The following is a 25,839-nucleotide window of genomic DNA, read 5'->3' on the forward strand; positions in this document are numbered from 1 at the left end:
GCTACGAGAAGCCCTGAAAGGTCTGTTGCGATGAGCAAATTTAAGAAAACTGCACCTCAGTCTATGGGCCCCCAGACATAACCCATTTATCCCCACATGGTGGGCAGAGATGGCAGCAACACAGACTTTCAGAGTAGATGAAGAGCTCACTATCCAATACCAGCTATCGCAAGTGACAGGAGACACCTACAAAGCCCTGTACCATTCAGAGAATAGTTTCCAGAGATTTCTCCACAAAATGTGTAGGCGGTGCTCTTTCACTCTCCACAATGTATCTCACTAAAAAATGACAACTCTGTCATTGAAACATCTGTCGACCCAGCGGCCACACACAAAAGGAGAGAGTCAAGCAGAGCAAACCATGGTTTGCCAGGCCACTGTGGAGTTACTAGCATAACATGTGTGCGGACTGGCAGATCCAGAGAAGAATGCTCAAAAGGAGATGAATCTGAGGAATAGCATACAGAAGGCAGCAGGGCCAATTGTGCACTAGGGTATCTGTCCACATCACTCTTTGTCCATCTGTGCGAGAAAAACTTCAGGCTGTGATTGGTGGTTATGCTGGCAAAGAGGTCCACTGCAGCCACAGCATAAATCTGATGCACAACCAGATCTGATGCACCACCTCTGGATGCAGCTGCCACTCGTCCAGGTCCAGCATCTGTCTTGACAAAGAATCCAGCACCTGGTTGAGAGTCCAGGGCAGATGAACTGCCCGCAGTGACACCAGCCTCAAGTGTGAATGCGGCATGTCAAATGCAGGGCAGACAGGGAGCGAGTGCTGCCCTGGTGATTGAAGTTGTATACCACAAACTGAACGAAAAAGAACATGCCGCCAACGGAGATGCGGCAGGAAGTGCTGTAGCGTCAGAAAAACAGCACGTAACTCAAGGAGGTTTATGCGGTCCTGTGCACAGAGGGAACACCGTGATACTGCACCCCAGCCTGTGAGAGAAGCATCGGTGGTAATCACCTCCTGGCGCATGACTATGGTGCCCAGCGGCAGCCATGCTATGAGAAAAAGAACGGCACCTCCACAAAATGAGCGCCTTCTTACACATTTGATCTATCAACACCAGCGTGCCCTTGTAACGAATAGGATCAAGCCCCAGCTGATTTACCCAAATCAGAAATGGGCGCAATTCTAACAAGCTGAGTGGTAGAATGCATGCAGCCAATGTAAACATTCCTAGCAGGTGCAAAAGCAGGCTGTAGTGCACATAGCAGCTGACACAAACTTGGGTGATTAAACTCAGAATGTTTGTCAAACGCTGGGGAGACAGTGCCGCTGTCATTGACTGAGCATTCAAGATCATGCCAATGTAGTGAATGCATTGATTTTTCTCTACATTGACAGAAAGACCCAAAGCTTGTCATGGAGCCATAGCGCGCTGACATCTCTGAGTGTACGCTCCCGTGGGTGAGAACAAATCAGCCAATTGTCCAGGTATGGTAAGATTTTGATTTCCGTCTACATTAAGAGGGACGAAGCCGCCTGCATGCATGCATGGATTAAACCCAGGCAGCCAGAGATAAGCTGAACAGGAGGACTCGGAATTGGTACATACGATTCAGAAGCACAAATCTGAGAAAATGCTGATGCGCAGAAACGTGGAACTATGCATCCAAGAGTGGTGAACCATTCTTGCAGCTGAATGACTTGAATCACATCCACTGCTTGGAGCATTTTGATTGGGCGTCGTTTGAGAAGGCGATTCAAAGCCCACAAATGCAGAATTGGATGAAGGCTGCCATTGCTTCTCTGCACTGGAAAATAGGCCCTGAAACAATGCAGACCTTCCTAACAGAAGAGAGTATACTTCCTCCTGTAAAGTGGCAGAATGAAGTGAACTTTTTACACACGTCTGGGTCAAGCGCATGATTCAGGGGAGTCAATTCCTGAGCTGGAGTTGATACCCTGAAGTTAGTGTTGAAAGAACCCACAGATCTGAGGCATATTCTCTAGCTGAGGTGAGGAGTCCATTTCCCATTGCTGGAAGAGAAAAGCCATTGTCCAGTGCTCTGTCGTAAATCCACAATAGAGCTGGAATGAAACGGCCAAAGAAAGAGCCCGAAACCAGTGGGGAGGCGGAAGCAAGAGCTTCACCGACACCGCTTTTGGATGTGAACAAAGTATTGGTAGCAGCCTTGGAAAGCATGTCATCATCCAAAAACCCCATACTATGGGGTGGAGGAGAGCCACTTCCAAGGGAAGGAACGTCAGCGAGAGGCCGGTGCGTGGCCTGTGGCTGCTGTGCCTGTAGCTTAGCAAGTAAATCCTCCACATACTCCAAGCGTGTAAGAAGTTTCCCTGCTCTTTTCTTCGACGCGTCCACAGGCAGACAGTACGTTATGTGTACAGAGGCAACAGCATGAGCAGGAGGCAGAAGAGCAGGCCAGTGTAGAACCGTTCCTTGTCCAACGTGAATCCAAAAGTGCTGGAAACTGAGACAAGTGCAGGTAAAATGCACAATGCTCAAGGAACCGCAATACTCACCAGCCTGGGCAGAAGCGTAGGCCTGTCGAAGTTAAAGCTGAAGCAGGTGAATTAGATGTAGAAAAGAACAGCTCATGAGGGCAGGAAAAAACTGAAACTCTGTGAGCTGTGAACGGTCCAGAGCACGAGAGGAAAAAGTGACTCTGTTGATATTCTTACACTGTCCAGTAGGCATTCCCATGGGAACATCCACAAGGTTAACCGCCCTCAGGCGGTCAGAAACCATAAAATAGGACAGCAAATGATACAATATGGATTTCGCTTGTAATTCTAAAAAGTTAAAGTTTTGTATGAACTACAATGTTTATAACAGAGCTTGTATAGTGGGGAAGTAAAATGCATGTACATTTGTGTTGGAGTGGAGCACTCAACAATATACTCATCTATAAATGGGGGGAATGCAGAAAAATTTGGAAACCACTGGTTTAAGAGATCAGTTCAGATCCAAATTATGACCATTGCAGCATGATCCAATTTTTAAAAAAAGAGAAACACAAGGAAAAAAATGGATTTAACAAGTAAATATAGAAAAAGTTTATCCATGTGACAACTGAGCAATATTTATAAAGATGACTCACCATTCTCTTCCTGCTCCACACAATCTACAGAATCTGACGACCTCCTGCCCAGAGTCTCCTTACAGCTTTTAGATTTGCATAAAATCATCTCATCATCAGTACCATCCCCACTGTCTCCCTGTCCACAACAAAGATATTATTTCATCTCAACATCACATTTTACAAGCTTCAAATACACAAGTATACTAAAATATACTAGAATATCAATGAAGTCTCAAAATAAACCCCCTGTGAAATCCCACTGGAGACTCATACTAGAGCCCCAACTGGAGCATCACTAGGGTCTGAGTGAAGCATGCTAAATTCCTACTCACCCTGACAAGTGCTTTTTTCTTCTTCTTCTTGGTGGTGGAGCTCATGGTGAGTGGTGTGTTCTTCTGAGCAGAGGTCTTCTCTGTATTCTTAGTCATGGAACCAGAACCGCCAGCACTCATACCCCACCTCCGCCCACCAAATAACTCAATCACCTGAGCTAAAGTTGGACCCTCAAATCTACCATCCTCCTATTAAAAAAATAATAATATATATTATAGACAGAGAGAGAGAGAGGTGGACATATTTAAAAAATGTGGTAGACATTTTTTTGATGAATCCACACCACTAGGTGGCTGGGATATTATGTGTAGTAGAAGCACTGGATAGCATGGCTTATGCTTGTCATGTACCTGGTAAAGGTTGATGTACTGCCTGCGCAGCCACTGCAGTCTCTGGTCTGGGAACATTCTGATCTTCCTGATGGCACTGAGCAGTTCCTGAAGACCCTGGTTCAGAACACTGGCCGTATGGGTGGGAGCGACAAAGTGCAGCAGCCTATTGTCTGTGGTGTGTGTTCCGTATAACAGTGTAACAGTATTCTGTTCTGGATTCATGCTGCAGAGTTTGTGCTGTAGAGAGACAAAGTTGACATCAACAGCAGGGTGACCCATGAACACAGCCTTCAAGACCCACAGGTCCAAGAGACCCTCGGTCAGTCCGCACACTGCAGAGGTGTGGGGGCTGGGCTCTTGGGAGCCCTTACCCCGGCCCCCCAGTTGGATGCTGCTGCTTGGGGACTTGGCCCAGGTCAGAGTGCAGTTGTCTGGTTGCAGACGCAGGACACAACGGGCACTTTGGCGGCTCTCTGATTCAAAGTGGATGACTGTGGCCCCTTGCAGTAGGAACTGATGAACATCTGCTGGGAGAGAGTGGACATACCAGGGGACCAGCTCCAAGCCATGGCTAAATGCTCCAGGAGATTCTTCTGGACTCTGGAAAGCCACCTCACGAGACGACTCCAATAAATCTCCTTCACAGTCTGACAGGTCACCAAGGAGAAATCTACAAAGAAGAAGAGGATGAATCAAAACTTAAATATCTCTCTTAAAAAGTGAATATTCTTTTAATCAAGTCAATATATATATAATATTTGTCATTCTAATATTGTTCAAATTTGTTGTTTGGAGACTGCTGTGCTGAAATTCCTGGACTCCAGGTGGTGCTCTTTCCTGCTGTTGTTATCTTCTCTGCTTTGTTCTTATCACATATTAATCATCCACAAATTACTCTTACAGCTTAGTTCCGCAGAATTATTTTCTACACATGCTGGAGAATATTTTTAACCAAAACCCTTCAATAAAAGCTGGTGGTAAGACTTAAAGGTGACATTCATAACTGTAATCAAAAAATAAATTTTATAAAATTCAGATGATTTTTCCTTATCACTTGCCAGCTCTCGTGTATCCTTGCAAGCTCAAAACAAGTCTAATGTGTTTATAAAGACCCAGTAAATGGCAAAAAAAAAAAAACATCCAGTATGCTAGGCTTTTTCCTCAAAGCTCTGTTTTTTAGACAACAGAGAGAACTTCAAATGTTCTGAATAGGTGGTAATATTGACTTATTGTTTAAAATATTTAGGTAGGAACCTACTCTAAATTCAGGAGAGCGCTAACTGCAGAAAAGTAAACACATACCGAAAGTGCTACAAAACTAATCCTAGTTATAAATGAGTTTCTGTGGTAGTTCAAAAGGTAAATAAAAACTTAGACAATTTAAACTTCAGCCACATACAAACAAACCAGAGAGAACAGTGGTCCACCATCGGACCACTCAGATTACTGTCCTGTACAGGATATAAATAATTTTTAATCTCCCCAGACAGAGATTATAATGAGTATACCTGATTTAAAATGATTATGCTGAAAGTGTTAACACAGTGCTGGATTAATAATATTTACTAATCTAATACATTTTAAAGAGTAATAAAAGAACCTAATGAAGGAAAGATTAGTAAATGTTCTGTTTAATCACCAGTGGTTCGCCCCAAAAACGCTGTGCAAAATGCCAGTGGACCTCCAATTTTGCCCTCAGTGGACCAGTGGAAGGTAAAACATTTTCAGACTAGCACATCTGAGGTTTAATCAGGGCAGGATTCAATGCCATCAGCCTTGGGTGTCTCAGGGAGAGTGTAGAGCCCTCAAAGTGGGGCAAGTTATGACAGCTAAAGCTAGCTACTACTTTAAGGACACCAGTAGCTAAATTTAGGTGTTTATCAGGAGCAAAAGTGTCCTACGCTGTTAGCTAAGAATAGAAATTCAACGGTAGTTCAGTTGTTGAAAACTGCAGTTCTCTCTGGTTTGTTTACATTCAGAAGCTCAGTGTCTTTTAATGTGAAACGGTATATTTGAGGAGAGAAAAAATCTCTTGTTTATACGTGGTTGAACTTTAAATTGTCTGAAGGTTTTTGTTCATGGTTTGAATTACCACAGAAACCTGTTTGTAACTCAAGTTGTTTAGTTTTGTAGCACTTTTGTTCTGTGTTTACTTTCCTGCAGTTTGCACTCTCCCTAATTTAAAGTGGGTTCCTGCTTAATTTGAATCAGAAAAAATAAGCCAATATTACCCACCTATGGAGCAGGAGCAAAGCAATATCCTCAACTCTTTTTATGATTTTCAATTTTTAGAGGGCTGTTACTTTTTGCCATTTCTCAGCCATGATTTTTTTTTTTACTTGTTTAATGCTACTACGATTTTGTTAACACATTAGAACAGTTTCCAGCACACAGGACTGACTAGAGCGCTAGCAAATTTTGAGGAAACATTTTATTTTTATATTTTGAATGCATGTTTGAATGTTACTGCATCCCTAGAATAATCTAGAAATATCCAGTAGAGATAAATACAACCGTCTATGGCAAAACCGGTCTTGTGTTCAGGTGACTCAGCTCAAAATAGCAAGAAACAGAAATCTAACTATTCCCCTCCGGAAAAGACAAGCCAGATGGCTTAGGATATTGCCCACATTTTTTTCAATACTGAAAACATGTCAGGAGAACTGCAAAATTTAAAACATATTTGAGAGGTTTTCACATCCATGGAAGGGTAACATTCTGATCTAGTGGAAAGGCTTAATGTTTAGGGGTGATTGGGCTTTCTGAAGGACAATTACAGGGAGTTTCAAGCTAACCCACCTGAATGGAGAACAGATGTAGGATACCAGAGGTGAGAGAGCAGAAGGACATGATAGGTTTCTGAAATGCTCAGTGTAATTACTAGCTGGGATATTGAACAAGAGTATCGGAATCTAATGCTTCGTCCACTGCTCACAATAAATGTGTCCAGTCATTGCTAGATTTATGAGCTCAGGGGTGTTAGACTGAGGTGTTCACAGCTAGAGATAAGCTGGGAATAGCGTCATTATGGTCTTTCCTGACTTCTCCGAAACACCTACTCTCTTCCAAAAGTTATATACTGCAGTGTCTGTAGCAATGACAGAGGCCACATTCTCCCTGTTACAGGTCAGTGAAGCATCACAATGGATTTTGAAGGTAAAAATATTACATATTGCTCCTCTAATACATTCCGTTCATGATCACCAACACTGATTCTACATTTTTAAATCGCATAAACCAAAAATCACAAGTAATCTGGATACAATATTATCCCCAAGATAAGAACATATCAATGCACTTGTTTTTCCTAAAACTTTATGTAATATTTTGCTGTATAAAATCAAAATTTAATACTAAACAAGTACAAAGATAAAAAAAAAAGAAGAAAAAATACAGGAGAATGTTTGAATTTTGCATTACACTTATACCTTACATAAAAAAAGCTTTGTCATTTTATTCTCATGGGGATAGACAATAATCAATGGCATGGAATAAAAATAACCATATTTGGGAAGGTAAAAAAAACATTTCAATCATGTTGTTTATAAGTAAAATCTTTATTTAAACTCTACAGGACATAATGATAAATATTACAATGATAAATGTCTTTGTGCCACCTCTGGATCTTACATACTCGGCTGCAGTCTGTCAGAACACAGTCCAACCTGCAGACGCGCCTGTGATGTGTCGCTGTAATTTTGAAAGCTTGTTTGAAGCTTGGCACACAGGTTGGTGAGCTCCTGGCCATGCCAGTTCAGAGGCCACACAATTCACAGAGGCATTCATTCAGTGCTGTCCTCTTCCTCAGATATCAGATCACTTGTGATGCCTTACCAGAATTCACTTTAATCTTGACTGAGCATTTTCAGACTGGCATCCAGCAGCTGTAAACACAATGATGACAAAAACTATTGTAACCAAGAAAAATAAAAACGATAATGTTAGCTACTGCTGTTGCTCATACTCATATTGACTGGACATTTAAATTTCACTTAAATAATTTTAAGCTCAACAAACATTTTTTATAATTTTTAATAAATATAATAATAAATAATAATACATAATACAATACAATAATAAAAATAATAAATACATTTATTTCTTTATTAGTATGTCCTCTATATATTCTGTTAACTAGTTTTCCATTTCTAATTCATACAATTAAATTAAAAACAGAACCTTATAATTTTTTATGTTCTCAGAAGCATAAGACTTTTTTTCCTTTAATAATAAAATAATTACACTTGCACGCAGCACTGAAAGCCCTTGAGAAAATAGAGGGTATCAATATGTAATAATAAATATGATATGATAAATATGATAAAAATAAATAAGGAATGATATGCATTAATAACATGTGCCCTTGATCATAATTATGTGACTAAAATATATGTATAAACTGTGATAAACTGGTATATATATATATATATATATATATATATATATATATATATATATATATATATATATATATATATATATATATATATATATATTTTTTTTAGAAAAATAAAATGTACAGATGGACAACTCACACAGACTCCTACATATTCTTATTGATAACCATGGTTTTCATATTGTGTACTCACCCTTTCCTAGTATTCTCCTCGATGGTGGGGCTGCAGCTAACTTTGGCTTACAAAGCAGCCAACCTGGATTGCAGTCTGGTGTTAACTTCTTTCCTAACTCCGATCAGCTGCTGAGCTAAGTGCATAATCTTGCAAAACAACCATAGCAGCCAGCAGTTTCTTGTCATCTGTTGCCCGACAAGCCAAAACGGGTTGAGCCCTATAACACGTACTTGCATTATCTGACATGATTGGAGGAGCACTATAACAGGTATACCCATTACCTGACGTATGTATGGAGAGCCTTCTAACACCTAGCCAAGTGGCATGAGGTTAGAACTGACATTCCATTCGAGGAACATTAAACACTAAAATGCAGCAACAATAATTCACTTTCTTTAAACTTGCAAGAGGGATGTTTCCAAACTGAAGAAAAGCATGGTGCCTCTGTGAACACTGTGAAAAAGAACTCTCACATTTGTAGTATTATGTGCATAATAACAATTTCAATATGGTATTTGGAGAAAAAAATACAAAAGGGCTAAACCATGGTGTATAGGACCTGATATCGGGCCAGTATCATACCGATTTACTGTGTGTTTAAGCAAGACAATAGAAATGGTGATTTTGGTTATGCCACTCACAGTAGTTGAGATCTAGAAGTTGCAGAGAAAGTAAGATAATCTTGTGGCCTCACCCAGTATTACCTGAGTGAACTTCTTTCCTATTATATACCAAGGTGCAGGCTGCCTAGAGTTATTAAACAATTTTTCAAGAAAGATCCTTTTCATATAAATCACACAAAGTTAGAAATAGTAGTTTGATTCCTATTAGATAAAAGGTGTAGATATAGGGGTTCATCAACACAGAGTGTGAATCAGTTTAAAAATCAATATATATAAGCTTAGCACAAAAAGTAAGGAAATTTGTGTTTGGTAGATTATTTCTTTGTTGTACCAATGATTCTTGGCCTGTTAATTTCCCTTTTAAATGGTGCCACATTTGTAAGGAACATGCATTTGTGGGATGAGCATTTCTGTAAAACCAAATTTCAGCATTATTATAGTGAGCCCTAGTACCATCTCCAAATTGAAGGCCAAGTTCCATATAACGGAGGATGTCATAGACAGGCCGCGATGTGGGCATCCCAAGAAGATAACACCCCAAGAAGGTTTCCTCACCCTGGCAGCACTTAGGTACTGTAGTCTGTCTTCTACAGATTTGCAGTAAAGGTCAGCAGGACGATATGGCCGACTGCCCTCTGCCCAGACAATCCTGAACAGGCTGCACGCATCCAATCTCCTGTCTCATTGGGCTGCCAGGAGGCCTACCATGACTGCCCTTCACCGTCAGGCCCATTTGTGCAGGTGTCAGCAACAGGTGCACTGGAACCTGAACATGTGGAGGAACGTGTCCAGATTCTGCCTATGGCAGTTGGATCGTAGGGTCAAAGTGTGGAGAAGACGCAGAGAACGCTATGCTGATTGCCACACAGATAGAGTGGAGGCTGTGTGATGGTGTAGTGCAGCATCGGCCTCACTGGAAATTGTCTTCATTGGAGGCACAGGACGCCATTCCATTCAACACTCAATCCACACACACACACACACACACACACACAGGTGAGAAGCAGCAGTCAACGCGCACAGTTTACTCTCAACCAGGAATAATCATCCACCTGGAGGACTGCATTAGGCACTAGGGCTTCACCCAGGATACAGCACCTATCCATATCTGGGCACACACACATTCACTCATTCATTCCCACACATACAGACATTCATTCACTTACACACTCATTCACTCATACCAGGACAGATATTAGGAATGCCAATTCACCTAACTTCCATGTTTTTGGACTGTGGGTAGAAACAGGAGACCCCAGAGGAAACCCACACAGACACGGGATAACATAGAAACTCTACCCAGATATAACTTGAACTCAAGGTCCCAGTGCTGGGAGGTGAATGTGTGCTAATCACCAAGCCACTGTGCCACACGCAATTTACATAATTCCTGATGAATTCATGCTTTAACATTGAATGTATTTAAGCATTCAAGTAATGTGAGCAACCCGACTCCTTCTGAGAATTATGGGGCTTTTTATAAGCTTCAAACAGTGATTTGTACATGGTCTGTATGAATACACATAAGGCATCATGCGAGTAGCTTAAACACCCAGCAAATAGCTGATTTTTTTTTTTACATGCATTAAAAGAATTAAACAAGTTTTAATAGCCCACTATTAGCACAAATATTTCCAGCCACTGTCATTCATGCTTTGCTTTTGCTTCGAGGACAGAGAAGCCTGAAATATTGGTTGTCAGCCTTTCCTCAGTTTTCTCATACTTCAGCTTGTGGATGATTAGCCAGCAACCAGCGAAACTTGCATTTCATTTGCAAGAACTTGGAGAAAACTAACCATTTTGCTGCTCACTTTTCCTCTTTCGCATCTCAATTGTTCCTTGAGTGTTCTGTGAGGAACTGTTGCCGGTCTCCACAAAAAACAATGGGGGGCAGCCCGAAAAAAGGCGTTGCTTCACTGCAGTGTGGATTTAGCATCATGAATTAGAACCATCTGCATTTGCCAGGGTGTTTCCGACAAACTGACTGAGAATTTTTTTTTTTATTAGAACTGCTCATTTAACTTACTTACTTGAGCATGGCACCTAATCCCAGCTGCTCTCTGGGCGCTGGAGATTTCTGTCTGCCCTTCCGGATGAGTGTGCACATGTGTGTGTGTTTGGGTGGGTGAGTGTGTGCACTGCAACAAATGGGTTAAATGTCGAGGGGACATTGGAAATAAATGTATGTTTAGCTAATTGTATCACATTTTTATTCTTCACATTCCTCATGCTGAATTTGAACACAGCTTATAACATATTAATAACATGATGCAATAGACTACAGTACTCTCATTATAACTCCATAATTATTTATTATACCATTAGTTTGTTTTTTTTGCTCTGGTGTTGACCCGAGGGGGATGGGTTCCCTTTGTTAGGTTGATTCCTCTAAACAGTTACAACACCTGTTTTAACAAGTGATTTATTACAAGTGATCTCCAGATGATAGAAACAACACTCAGTACCCCTTGATGTTAATTCTTTGCGCAAATGCTTTAGACAAGACAAGACTCACTGTTTCCTGTTCTTTTCCTGGTCTTTTTTTGAGCCCTTGTGGAGGGTGATGGTGGGTTCTCGAGGGTTCTCCTCTGGTTCCTCAGGCTCCAGGCTGCGATTACAGCTGCGAATGGTCTGTAGGATGTTGCTGACAGTGGCTTCCTTCTCTGAACTGTGTAGTCCGTCAGGTCCCACCCTCTGCAGGAAGTGCTGCTGACCATTGTAGTCAGATACAAACTGTGGTTTTAAAAGTGATTAATACAGATTAAATCTGATTTCCAGTCATTATCATCAGTGCATGATAAAGATAATTAGCTCCAATGTACCTGCAGCACCACATACTGGGAGGAGAACATTTACAGGGAGAACTGACCTCCTAATGTCCCTCTTTGGCAGACCTTCTATGTGCTGTTTTGACTTCTTTTATCCTTTTATTTCAGTTAGTAAAACAAGAGCTCCCGCTATGGTAAAACTACTTCCGGTAAACACACACAACTCTGATAGGTGAATTAAGCCCAGCTGAGTATCTGCAGCGTATCAGATTCAAGTGTCAAGGGGAAGTGCTCTGCGTGCTTTAGGCATGGGGTGGTGCCTGTGTTGTGTGTGTGTGCAAGATACAGAGAACTCTCCGGGACATTAGCAGCGCTGTTCACACATGCACTGATTCAGAATTTGCATGGGGCTTTTACTGTGGTGATAGGAGTATAAAATCCACCTAAAGTCGAGGACAAATGTTGTGAGTGTTTGAATTAATACATCCAGCTCCTCTGGGTAAACTCTAAAACATTTCTTGATGCATATGTGAAAAGGGGTTTACACTCCTGCTGTCAGACTCTGGCCTCACCTCTATGGAGTCCTCTTGATAATCGAATGCAGGATGAAGGCCAATAAGACTGGCCGCACCGTCCAGCGCTTCACTGAGTTCCTTCAGGAAAACACCACAGAAGGGCACCACTTTGCACCCAGGGATGTGGAGAGCCCGGTTCACCACTTTCCTATACTCTGAGGAGGACTCATGCTGGGCCATGGCATCCTTTAAACTCCGCATAGTCTCGATGTCTGCCTGGTCCATGAACTGCCACATCTTTAGGACTTTACGAGATCTGAGGGGATAACAATGTGTCAAATTTTATTTCTCAACATTGTTACCATGTGAAAGCCTAGCTGAGAACCCATGGAATGTTCCATAATTCGCTCATGTTCATTTGTTTGCTTACAGCTTATGTGTCAGCAAGCTCTGTTTTGCCCTGCATTGCCTCTTTTTTTTTATATGGTCCCTCTGATTTCTCTGAGATCAATCAGTCTGACGTTTCAAAAGGACAACAGTTATTAAAAGAGACCAAGTCTTTTTTTTTTTTATTGCCTACTTGTGAATTTTGTCTGGTAAGACAATGTCAATTGACAGGGTGGAGGAGGGAAGATGAGTTGGGTGAAACTGAAAACTGGGATAGGTGGGTTTGGAAGGTTTATTTGGTTAAATGGGGATTAAATGATGAAAACATCTAAGCTAAATATATCTATGTATCTTGTTTCTGATTTGTAAGCCCTTTCATTTTTTCTTTCTGTGAAAGAAAACTAAGGGCTGAAACCTTGTATTTTGCATTGCAGATTTACTTTGATAATCAAACCAAAGAATGCAGAGAAGAATAATTGATGGTATTGTTCTTTCGCCTGTTCTAAGCCAAAGCACCCTCTAGTTGTACCTCAGACCTGCCAGGAACTCCATTACTGCATTGTAGTTGCCCATGTTCCAGCAGCACTTGGCCACATGAACGAGGTATGAGAACACCTCCCTCTTTTCATCCATAGAGCCTGCAGCCAGGATCAGCCAAGTCACCCAAGAGCTCACCTGTGTAAACACACACACACCAAAAAAAGGCTGTTTATAAGGGTCAAATAAAATACATAAATAATAAATGATAAATATTTAAATCTATATAAAAATGGTATAAATAATGGTTCGGTGCACTTGCTTTGGAAAGTGACAATAGCACTCCAATACTCCAATACCAATACAAAAAAACTCCAATAACATAAAAATTAAACTGTTTACTTATTTCATTAGTGTACAGCTGAGTGTTGGCTGTAGGGATACTTAGTGCCTAAGGCTGTCTGTAAGAGCTACATGTGCTCTGACATGTTGTGCTACCTAGTAATAACTATCCTACAGCAGCTCTGCACATGCTCAGACCCACAATTTTTAATGTTTTCATGTGTTTTTCATGGGAATTCTCTCATTTTTTTTACTCCAGTGCATTATATAATCTTAGCTTACTGTTATTTGCTTCAGCGCTCCAAAACTGTACATGCTGAAACCAATGTTAAAAAAATTATACATTTATAATCAATGTATTCACTGAAATTGCCTTTAATTACCTTATCTTTGCCTTCATAAGGGAATTTAGGCTGTGCATATCTCTTTCTATTGGCAGCATTTTCTGATATACTCCTTTAAGCTTACCCAAATACCCTACCTTTTATTCAGGCAGCTGTACCTATAAAAGTAAAGACACTATAGTCGCACATTTCCACAGGGTAGCACAACTCGACAGAACACTGGAGTATAGTGTGACTCTCGCTGGGTTTTAATCTGTAATCATGAAAAATGTATGTAATATTTTACATTTTGAAACTGAAACCGTCAGCGATGCTGCAGTGTCAGCTTGGAGAGGGCACAGACAGAGCAGTCAGTATATGCGGACAAAAACCCTGTGTGACCAAAGCTTTATATGTCTCTGCTTAAGTAGCTCACGAACCACAGCGGATACAGAATGACAGCTATAGTAACTTAAATGCCATAACTGAGGTGGCCATGATTTATCACAATCGACTTGCATGGTCTTGGGGATCCAACTGTCAATCGCGATCGACTGGTTGGCGACCACTGAGTTGTACATGTACAGTATCATATATGTTGTAATGTAAAATATTACTTAAAACCTGCATGAAAAGGATGTCGTACATTATTTTTTTATGCTTCAAGTTTTATAGTTTGCTTATAGGAATCCATTATATGTCATGTGTGTGTTTTTTAAATGAATGTGCCCATAATCATTCACGAAATAACTCTGACTTATATGGAACCTATACAATAACTTATTATGGGTTTTTTTGTTATTTCTGCTAAAAAAACACTTGTTTGCATTATACGAATCATACAGATATTCTGAGTCTGAGCAATCTCTTGCTTGAACTGGCAATAATTCCTAGGCTCACATGAGACCCACCATGAGTAAAATTTGTGCCTACTCCACTGCTCACACTAGGCTCCTGCTGAGTAAAGCCAGTGCCTACTTGGCTGCTCACACAAGGCTCACACTGAGTAAAACCAGAGCTCATTTCGCTGCCTGTGCTGGCTCCAGAGCTCACAGTCATTCTGTGGCTCGAACAGAGTAAACCCAAATTCTGATCCTCATCAGGATTTTTGGAGATATATGGCTCTATAATCTCAAGTCTCCGTACATGCACAATTATGTTGGGTATCGATGAAGAGGACTGATAAATTGATTACAGATATCAAAACCTCAGGAAGCCCTAAAGATCTGTAAAATCACAAACATAATTCAAAATAAAAAGTATAAAAAAAACGTTCTGTCTCAAGGTGTGTGTTGTCGTGGTAATGTAGAAAAAACGTAATATTAATATAAAGACCATGCCAAGAACATTTTTAGGGAGCTCTGATGAGAGCATGGTGATTTTATGAGGCATTATTTATCATATTTCTGGCATGTGATTTCTATTTAAACATTGCTAAATGCAATGCATAATACCCAAATTTAGGATATTACAAATAATTAAATACAATTAAAAATTAAATATATCAAAATGTGTTCAAGGTCAAATATGTACCACCCAGTGACGAGTGAAGGTCACTCTCCTAATCCAAGTATGTTATAAGTATGTTATATAAGGTTGAATTACAACTACAAACCGGATTCCAAAAAAGTTGGGACACTAAACAAATTGTGAATAAAAACTGAATGCAATGATGTGATGAGGTGCCAACATCTAATATTTTATTCAGAATAGAACACAATTCACAGATCAAAAGTTTAAACTGAGAGAATGTATAATTTTAAGGGAAAAATATGTTGATTCAAAATTTCATGGCGTCAACAAATCCACAAAAAGTTGGGACAAGGCCATTTTTTACCACTGTGTGGCATCCCCCCTTCTTCTTACAACACTCAGCTGTCTGGGGACAGAGGAGACCAGTTTCTCAAGTTTAGAAATAGGAATGCTCTCCCGTTCATGTCTAATACAGGCCTCTAACTGTTCAATCGTCTTGGGCCTTCTTTGTCGCACCTTCCTCTTTATGATGCGCCAAATGTTCTCTATAGATGAAAGATCTGGACTGCAGGCTGCCATTTCAGTACCCGGATCCTTCTCCTACGTAGCTATGATGTTGTGATTGCTGCAGAATGTGGTCTGGCATTATCTTGTTGAAAAATGCAGGGTCTTCCCTAAAAGAGATGACATCTAGATGGGAGCATACGTTGTTCTAGAACCTGAACATAGTTCTCTGCATTAATGGTGCCTTTCCAGACATGCAAGCTGCCCATGCCACAAGCACTCATGCAACCCCATACCATCAGTGATGCAGGCTTCTGAACGGAGCGTTGATAACAACTTGGGTTATCCTTGTCCTCTCTGGTCCGGATGACATGGCGTCCCAGTGTTACATAAAGAACTTCAAATCGTGATTCATCTGACCACAGAACAGTCTTCCATTTTGAGCTTGTGGAGCTTGCTTAGAAATGGCTTCCTCTTTGCACTGTAGAGTTTCAGCTGGCAACGGCGGATGGCACGGTGGATTGTGTTCACTGACAATGCTTTCTAGAAGTATTCCTGAGCCCATTCTGTTATTTCCTTGTGTCACGCCCTCGTCTCGTCATGTCTGTTTTCCCCGGTCATGTGCTCTTTTAGCACATGGCTATGTTTGTTATTATTCTAGTCCCGCCTTTGTCCCGCCGGACTAATAAGTAGTCTCCTACTACTGTGTGCAAGGCAGGAAAAACACCGTGGATAAGATGCCAGTTCATCACAAAGTCACACACCTGCACGTCAGCTGATTCTGCACACCCCGCTACGTCAGCGAGAGCGCGGCAATCTTACCTTGACTGGAAAAAGACCGACCGGCAAATACAGGTAACATATCAAATATTTATTAACGATTATGTCTTTTAGTAATGCACAGTTCCTCATAGAAGCTTAGAGTCATTTTGCAATCAGGGTCAGGGTGTGCAGAATCTGCTGGGTGGGCAGGGCTTAACTTTAGCAGCCAATGACTGTCTAGATCCCAACACCGTCAAAAGTCAAAAGTGAGAAACTTCTGGAGGTGAAAGTGAGAGAAGACTGAGAGACTGAGAGAAGCGCAACTGAGAAACGGTGGAATAAAAACGAAAACGGATTATTCGAGAATATTAATCTTAAAATAAACTGTTATATACAGAAATATTCTGTTTACAACCCTGTTTTTATAACTCTCAATATTAATAACAGTTGTCTCAACTACAAAATGTAATTTATTGGCTATGGATTCTGTTTTTTGGTTCTTAGAACTTTAGAACCTATATTGACGCCATAATCATCATGAATTTTTCACACAATTTGAAGGACAGCTGCTGTGTGAAAATTTCATAATGAATGGACCAAAAGAATTGCTTCATAATTACTTGGAATAAAAGCGTTTTCATTGACCTTCACTGAAAGATATGTTTTTTCCTTCAACAAATTTTGTAGAATTACATGTTTTTCTTTGCACAGCAATTATTTATTTATGAATTTATACATGAACAAGTGACTAAAAATATCTAGAGTCTCCACATGTTTATAAAGGGTAGAGTAGAGCTGTGTTTTAATGAATCCTCATACATTGCCAATCATATATAAAAATAATGGCAAAACATTGACCGTAATTTCAATTTATGAAATTCACTTACTATGAGAGGAAGCACATACATTGTATAAATATAGGCCTTAGAAGCCAGTAATTTTATATGGTCAAGTGCCTCCAACGGACTGTATTTATGTCTTAAAGCACCAGCATTATTTATGAATTAATTCCTTTAATCACAAACTGAAAAGTTCAGGTTCAGAATCAAAATTTTCCTGACCTCGTTGAAGCGAGTGACAAGGTCCTCCACTGTGTTGTGTTTGTGGCTGCGACTGGAGATGGTGGGGGCAGACAGAGTTGCTCGGAGGTGGGGGTGTTGTCGTTGTCTCTCTGATTCACTCAGGTCCTGAGTGAGAAAGCAGAGATAGTCTAGCGGAAAAACTTGGCGATAGAGCTGCTGCTCTTGCTCTGTCAGGATGCTTGCGATTTCTTCCGGAAACTGGATCAGATGCCGCAGTTCAGTGAGATCTTTACTCACAATCACTCCTGGAGAGATAGGGCTAGAACCTGCCATCGAGCTGCAGATCTCTGAGAGAGAGAGAGAGAGTGAGAGAAGGAGAAAGAGAAAGAGAGAGAGAGAGAAAATCCAGAGGCTTCGGTTACAACTGAGAATACACAGGTACTCAAGATTCATCCAAAGCATCAGAGAAAACACAGAATACACAAGCATCAGTAAGACCAGAAAGAAACACAGGTTCTCGGGGAATACTGATCTATAACATCAGACAAAAACACACAGAAGCCACAAGCTATAACTAGATACGAAGACATGGATTCTGAGAACGTTCTTTATCTAGAACTTTGCATAAAACAACCCACTGAACCCAAAATCTTCAGTTAGGTTCACAGATTTAATGCTCTATGACATCCAATAAAACTATATGCAAAGAACCTAGAAACATCATTAATTACAGTGGCCACACAATTCCCATGGCTGATTAATCAGAAACATCAGACAAAACATACAAAGGAACCAGGCTTTTCAAGGTTTATTGCTCTAGAACATCAGATAAAGCAAAAGACAGAATCTACAAGGTTGTTGTTATGTCACTAGGCTGTTGCTGTTGTATCCAATATGGTGGATAATGTATTGCTAGGCAGTTGCTAAGGTATCCCAGGTGTTTGCTATGGTGGCGCTAAGTAGTTGGTAGGCAGTTGCTACCAAATTCCAGGTAGTTGCTAATGTGTTGCTAGGCCATCACTATGGCATCCCAAGTGGTTAATAAAGAGTTGATATATGGTTGCTATGGTGTCCCAGATGGCTCCTATGTCATTGCTGTTGTTTTCCAAGTAGATGCTAAAGGGTTGCGACAGAGAGATCAACCGACAGACAGGCAGACAGACGTTTTGGAGACTCAAGTATTACAGTTACTGCGTGGGACAGAGAGAGAAGAAACTTGTTCAAGCTATTTCAAACCAGTTGAACTTGCTGATGATGCCACAGTGGCTTTTTATATGTATATGGGAACACATGAAAGTGTTGAGAAAATCATAGCTATCATGCCATTTACAAGACATATGCAACAAAGTTTAAATGAAGTTTCTATATTAAGCAGTTTATAAGTTAATGATCCAGGGCAATAAGGAGACACACCATCAAAATGGAAAGAGAGGACATTTTTTTTCTTTCATTCTACTACAGTAAAAACCCATGGCTCTGTATTATCCAAGCTCTGTCCGAAGTGTTGTCCTGCCTCTAACACTGCCTTACAGCCCTATCCGCATTAAGTTTACTTCCATACAGTCCTGCCTCTTTTTTGGGCAATTTCAAGAATTCTCATCTCATTTTTTAGGCTCCTTTTTAAGCTGCAGGGCCTTCAGTACATTCTCAGTGGGTTCCGGGAGGGATCCAAATGGCCCCCTACACTATTCCCTATATTGCTCACTATGGAGTGAAGTATATAGTGAGTAGGGCACCCTGTACGAATACCCTGAGCAGCCAGAGCCTTGTTGAGACAGCAGCTAGCGATCCAGTCAGCACGATTTCCATAAACTTCACAATACTCTTAATTCTGGAACTCCTGCACCTGAAGACTGAAGAGTGAAAAATGTATAGAATTTTATATACATAGTGATAAAGCTGGTCTCTCTTCAATATATCTGTGAGGGCGACTCAATGACAGTTTATTTGTTTATGACCACAGTTGATTGTTGATTCGCTGTAGAGGCAAAGTATTTTTTTCTTTAAAGGTTTATTAAAGAAGACCTTTATAATGAACTCCAGGAAAAAGCTCTCCACAATACTGTACAGTATGTAGATAAAGAGAAAGCTTTAGTGGTTACTGGTGGTATTTCTACATGAGGTGACCACAGAAATAAAATTCTTCTACGTTAGATGACACTGTCAAGTTAGATTCCTGATTAATTTGCACAGTGCGATGTGCCAATAGTCTAAATGGCTCGTTCTTAATTTGTCCAGTGAACAAGTCAACTTAGCAGTTATCGCAACAATTGCCCCTTTCAAAATGTATTCTGTTATATAATACAAAATATATGCCCTAAAATGTATTTTGTAACATATTCCATTACATTACTGTGAATGCAGCAATTACACCCTGCATATTAAAGAAGAATATTTTGTTGTGTTCTTCTAATGTAGCAACTTGTAACCAATCTGGTTACCAGTAATCTAGACTCTAGACAATTTTGGATACAGTTCCTCCTCCCATCCTTTTGGGGTCAGTAGGGAGGTAACTTGGTTGTTTGTTGACTGGTTATTTGGGAGTTGTCTGTGTTGTCTGTTTGGTGGCTCTGTGTGTGGATTGGTGGGGGGGGGGTTATTGTGAATTACTTTACGTGGTGTTTCTGTTTGTATACTTAAACAATATATTCATATTCAGCATTTAATTGTCTTGTGGATTTTATGCCTCAGTAGAAAACTATAAAATACATCACTCTTAGTAGCCTCCAGCCATACAACTTGTACACAGTCCCAGGTGATACCCTCCCTCATAAAATCTTTGTAGCTGGCTTATTAACCGTTAGACTAGCGGTTACTAGATGAATGCATTAGAGATTTCTTGGATGTATACAACATTAGCTGTAAAGGATTAAAGATTATTAAAGAGTATATAAACACAACCGATATACAAATAATTTATTGGTAAAGATATTAATATTATTCCCATAACTATTTTTATTTATGAGTGAAAAGTTTAAGATACATCTAAAATATTCTGTTTTGTTAGTTACTGTTATTATTTTATGTTATTATGTTATTATTTATAGCACCATTTAAAGTGGATCTGAAGGGTGAAATATACACTGTTACACAATTTAGGTACAAAAGGGTGGACAATTGGGAACTGTGAATAGAACACATTCTTTTTTATAAAAGACGTTTTGTTTGATGTTAAAAATTGCAACAAAAAACTAAGCACCCAGTGTCAAACAAACACATTTTAAAAAACAAAAAACAAAACAACACTTTAAGACGTCTCGGCACACTGAAAGCAATGACCAATGTTTCTCCTTTTTCTTGCTTAAATGTAAAATACTGCTTGAATTTCCAAGGCAATAAACCCATTTCTCTCCTGGTCGTGTCATGCCAGCTCTGTGACCTCAAGTGAGCAGGCAACTAACAAAACATTATAATTAGTTAGTTAACAGAACAGAAACATGTTTCGTGTTTTATTTCAAGAGCTATAAAGGAAATACATGATGACTTTAATTTAATTTGAAAGTAAATAAGTGTTTTAACAAAACAAATTAAAACAAAACAAAAAAGATCTTTTGATTTTTTCACATATTCTTGTAGGTAAAAACTGCAGAGGCATTGTGTACACACCCCGAGTCCTCAACACCTCCTAAATATGTCAAATTAAGATATTTCCCGACCATGCCACATGTAACAAGTTCTGCTGTTCTCCAAAGTAGCCAGCAAGATATAAAAAGATTTTATAACTTGCACATTACTTAAATACTTGTGTACCAAAAGAGTTTTAAGGGAAGAACATGCTTTGGAACAACTTCTCTTATTTTGCCTATATATAACGTTGTTTTTAATATATGAAATTAAACTGGTTTGACAAATAATCAAGTGTGTAAATAAAACAATGCCTCAAACTCAAACTATGTCTCCAGAAGTAGAGTGTGAGGTGAAAGAGGCTGGAGCAAGGGGCTGTGATTCTCACCAGAAGCACTTTGCCTAGGCGACCAACGTAGAAGCACAGAGCACCCTATATATATATATTAACACACACAAAAAAAAAATAAAACATATTCTACTGCATTTCAAAGCTGACATTTTTACTAGTAAATATATAGACCTATATACCCATAATGAAATTCTGACTAGTCATAATTCTCCATTGATTTGAATTTCAACCTCTCATATTCATAATTATATTTTTACTAGTACAAATGTAATTTCAGATATCTACAATGTAATTCTGACTAGTAAATATACTAATTCAAGGTCTCTCTAAGTTTTTACTAGTAAAATATGCATTAGAAATATTTGAGGTTTCAGAGCTCTAAAATTTAATTTTAGATATCTACAATTCAGTTTTGACTAGTAAGAATAACATTATTGATATTTAAAACTACAACTCTTACTAGAAATAATTACATTCTACTAGTAATTACATTTGTACTAGTAAAAATGAAATTGTAGATATATGTAAATATATTTACATTAGTAAATATTTAAATAAAACTAGTAATAATTTCAATTGTGATATCAACAATTATAGTTTTACAGATCTCTATTTTGTGGAGCTCTAAAATATAGATTAAGAGATCTACAATTCTGATTCTTACTAGTCATCATTAGCTTTTAAAGCTTTCTATTCATGGAGGGTTCATTATATATTTGCATCTTAAACATATTTATGTCAGGGACATAGGTGGGAAAAGGCTGGTGGTGTCTGTGTGAGGGGAGTGCTGGGCGAGTATCAGTATCAGTATCAATGGAGTATCAGTTTAGAAGGATCTCTGGTGAGGAACATTCTGACCTGCTAAACAACAGGCTGCTACACAGAGCAGCTCAGAAGCAAAGTTATATAAAACAAAAAAAATTAAAAAATAAATAATTTTAGACACCATGAGTGACTTTTGAACTGAAATGTAGTCTAAGGAAAGCGCCAGATAGGATGAAGTGGGTGTGCTAGCTGGTGGAACTTAGCATGTGTTGAATGTGCTTTGACAGTTAAGGATTGAGTTGTAGAGCTCTCCAAATGCATTTATTACTAGCAACAAGTCCATTTTTACTAGTAATAATCATTTTGGAACGAGTAACATTTTCATAACGGAGCTCTGTAATGTTCATTTTTACTATGAACATTCCAGAGCTCCGTTACAATGCTTTGCTATGCTCCCTGTGCGACAGCTCCAGGCCCATAGGAACCATTGATCTAGCACATCAGATAAAACTTCATAGAACCAGCAATCTTCAGTAATATAAGAATTTAGTATATTCTTATATTACTGAAGATTACTGGTTCTATGAAATTTTATCTGGATCTCAGGGCTTACCGATATAGAATGTCAAATAAAAGACACACACATTGAACCTTCTGTAAAACACAGAACCCAAAGGTTCTCATGGCTTAATGGAGTAGAGAATCAGATTATAAAAAAATAAAACAAATTCTAGTTAGAACAGAGATCTGTTTGAAATGTCCAGTTAATAATACAGTTATTTATAAGATCAATGAACTTCCAAAAATATGTTACATTAAGATAGGATTTTTGATGACAAAACGTGACATATCATACTGAGCCAAACTCCTGATTTTTGAAGAGTCCAGTCAGTTTCTGTTTGGAAACTGACTGCTGGTTCTCTCTACCTCCCACAATTTCTATTTTAAATACCAAATTATTATTATTGTCAGCTTATATTAAGGTCTATTTGAGTGTATAGCGCAAGCAATAAATGCAGTTTTATCACAAAGTAATTACAACAGAAACACTATTACAACAGAAACACTATTACAACAGAATCACATTGTTGTCGTCTGCAACTGGTATAAAAGTAAGAACATCTGCGTAGGCTGAAAAAAAAATTCTATTGAGAACTTTTCATTTGATCCTCGTACAGGGCTTAAGACACTGCATCACCTCAATTATTCAGTGATCAAAGAGAGAGGGAAATCCATCTTTTCCATTTAAAATATTAACTGCCTTGCTATGAGAGACGTATACCCTAGTGTAGCTTCTGAGGTTCTGCTTCTTTGTCCCTGCTGTAAAGGGACAACGGATGAAGTGGAAGAAAGTAAACAAAATAAATACCCAGCCTCAGAAGCCTGGTCAATGTCAACTGTCACAGGAAACACAGCAGCTCCTCCTGTGGTTCTTAGCGCCATGGAGACAGCCGGAACACCAGGAAAAAGGAGGTGTAAAACTTGCCTGATTTGTGCATCCTGCAGTAGGCCTCCATCTAACTGTTATAAATATAAATACATGTATACTGTATCTTTCAAACTTTGACTAAATGTTTTTTTATTGTAGGCTTGTAGTAATCTTAGTCTGCTAATAAAGCCTCAAGATTTGGGGTTCTTTTTTCCCTCTTATTGAGCCATCTGCATCCACCACTGCCCTTCATGCCTACTGACTGACAGATGGGACTGCAGTTTAATACCATTATATTAAGAATACTAGCACATTCAAAACATGGCGATATAGGTTACTTGACACTCAGCGTCTCTGTATGTCTTCATTCATACTGTTTAAATACAGCTCCTCGTTTACTTGTTTATTTGTTCATACATTTTTCTTCTGGTGTCAATCAGAAGACAATTGGTTCCCCTTTTGAGTCTTTGACATCCTGACATGATTTCATGCTTTAGAGTTTTTTTATTTGCCACTTGCTTGCTCAAGGCTTTGTGATAACACCAGCTGTAAAAAGCAAACAAGGGGAACACTACAGCCAGCTTGGACTTCATTAGGCTACTATCAGTTGGTGGAACAGATTTTATGTTACGGTAATGTAACGGTAATGTGGGGCAACGACCCACGAGGGGGAACTCTTTATTTATTCACAACCTAACAAGGGTGTAGAGAACAGAACAGAACATGGTAGTGTTTCAGGCTAGTTGTATGGAAGATTTGCCAGAGTGCCAATTCACTGTCAGGAAGATTTGGGTGATGGTCGATAGGCGCTCTGGCAAATCTACCACACACCAAGCCTGAAACACTACCATGTTCTGTTCTCTACACCCTTGTTAGGTCGTGATTAAATCTTTGCTCAAGTCAGTCACTAAAACATAAATCCCCAAAACGGTTTAAGGGCTAGCCACCAGTCATCTTGGGAAGTCATGGACCCCACTTCCCGAGCTGTTCAACAGTCTGGTTGTCATCTGTTTCTCCTAATCATGATACGCCACGCTTTTTCAATAAACAGATTCAAGACTCAAAACTAGCACATATTTTTCAAAACTACATTTTTTTTTTGTTTTATTCATTGAAATATTGTCTTTGTACTGTTTTAAATATAAAACAGTATAAATAAATGGTTTAAATTATTAGCATATCAATGCATTGTTTTTATTTACATATTTGCTGAGAATTCTAGGAATTGGGGTTTGTAATGTACTTTATTAAAGCATATCAAATATTCCCTACGACATTTAAATCTGGACTGGTGGTTTTAATTATGGGAAGCAAGCCTTTCTGTAATATTCTGCTGAATATTTACTGTTAATACCATTAGAAAATGTATGTTGCATCATGCCCTGCTCTATAATGCAGATGCCCTGGGTTTGCTGGGATTTGTTAGCCATGTCATGTAGTTGGCGCTGTGCTCCACTCCTTCAGCAAACAGCAGCTTTTGATGTTAGAAGAATGGGCTGAAAATGAGTGCTTCATTAAAGCAGCGAGCTGCTGATGTTTATGTATGTGCAGTACTTGATTCTTATGCATGTGTCCTAGTGTTAGGGATGCTGCTGTTCATCTCAGTGGAGATCCGGCTTTTTGTAATAAACCTGCTTAAATCTGTCTGGGTGAACTTCCTGTGGTAAAGTGAACTAATATATGTTTAAGGTTTATCCATTGACAGAGCCATATTTCAAGAGTATGAACTCCAGTTTGATCTCATTCTAGCCTCATTGTTTATCCATGGAGGTTACAGCATTATGGGCTTGATTTTCTAATTGTTTTTACCTGCTATCTATGTATGAAATTTAGATTTATATAACACTTTATTTAATCTGGTACTAAGATGGATATTTATAATTTTGTAATCAGTGGTAAATTAATTCAATTTTATGGATATTTACTACAAGGTTTCTGCATTTAAATTGCCAGCTTGTACATCTTCATGACACATCAGCCATTACACAGAACATATTTAAAGAACTTCTTTGCTTGATAAAGATATTTCTCACATGTCACAACAACCCTGGCACTTTATAAATTCACACATTGCAATGTCCACATAACCACTTTATTCACTGTATCATATTTTTTAAATAAATATATAAATATAACAAAAAAAATAAGATTCTGTTACAATTCTGTTTGCAATCCATGCAAGAATTTACTACCTACAAAACACACATGCAACATTGCATAACACACCGCAGTTTCTAAGA

The 25,839-nt window shown here is 39.1% G+C and overlaps 1 protein-coding gene across 2 annotated transcripts in view; it reads right to left on the minus strand.

The window, feature by feature from the left end:
* Positions 1-25,839, minus strand: part of plce1 (phospholipase C, epsilon 1) — a 105,008-nt gene that overhangs the window by 39,886 nt on the left and 39,283 nt on the right. For both annotated transcript variants that reach the window (XM_066664983.1, XM_066664982.1), the window contains 7 exons: positions 17,529-17,836; positions 13,116-13,261; positions 12,257-12,515; positions 11,432-11,649; positions 3,741-4,392; positions 3,390-3,578; positions 3,076-3,193 (listed from right to left, as the gene is read on the minus strand). In XM_066664983.1, coding sequence (XP_066521080.1) covers positions 3,076-3,193; positions 3,390-3,578; positions 3,741-4,392; positions 11,432-11,649; positions 12,257-12,515; positions 13,116-13,261; positions 17,529-17,836 — 1,890 coding nt within the window. The remainder of the gene's footprint in view (positions 1-3,075; positions 3,194-3,389; positions 3,579-3,740; positions 4,393-11,431; positions 11,650-12,256; positions 12,516-13,115; positions 13,262-17,528; positions 17,837-25,839) is intronic.

This window comes from Hoplias malabaricus, chromosome 3 (genome assembly GCF_029633855.1).
Source record: "Hoplias malabaricus isolate fHopMal1 chromosome 3, fHopMal1.hap1, whole genome shotgun sequence".
Taxonomy (NCBI): Eukaryota; Metazoa; Chordata; class Actinopteri; order Characiformes; family Erythrinidae; genus Hoplias; species Hoplias malabaricus.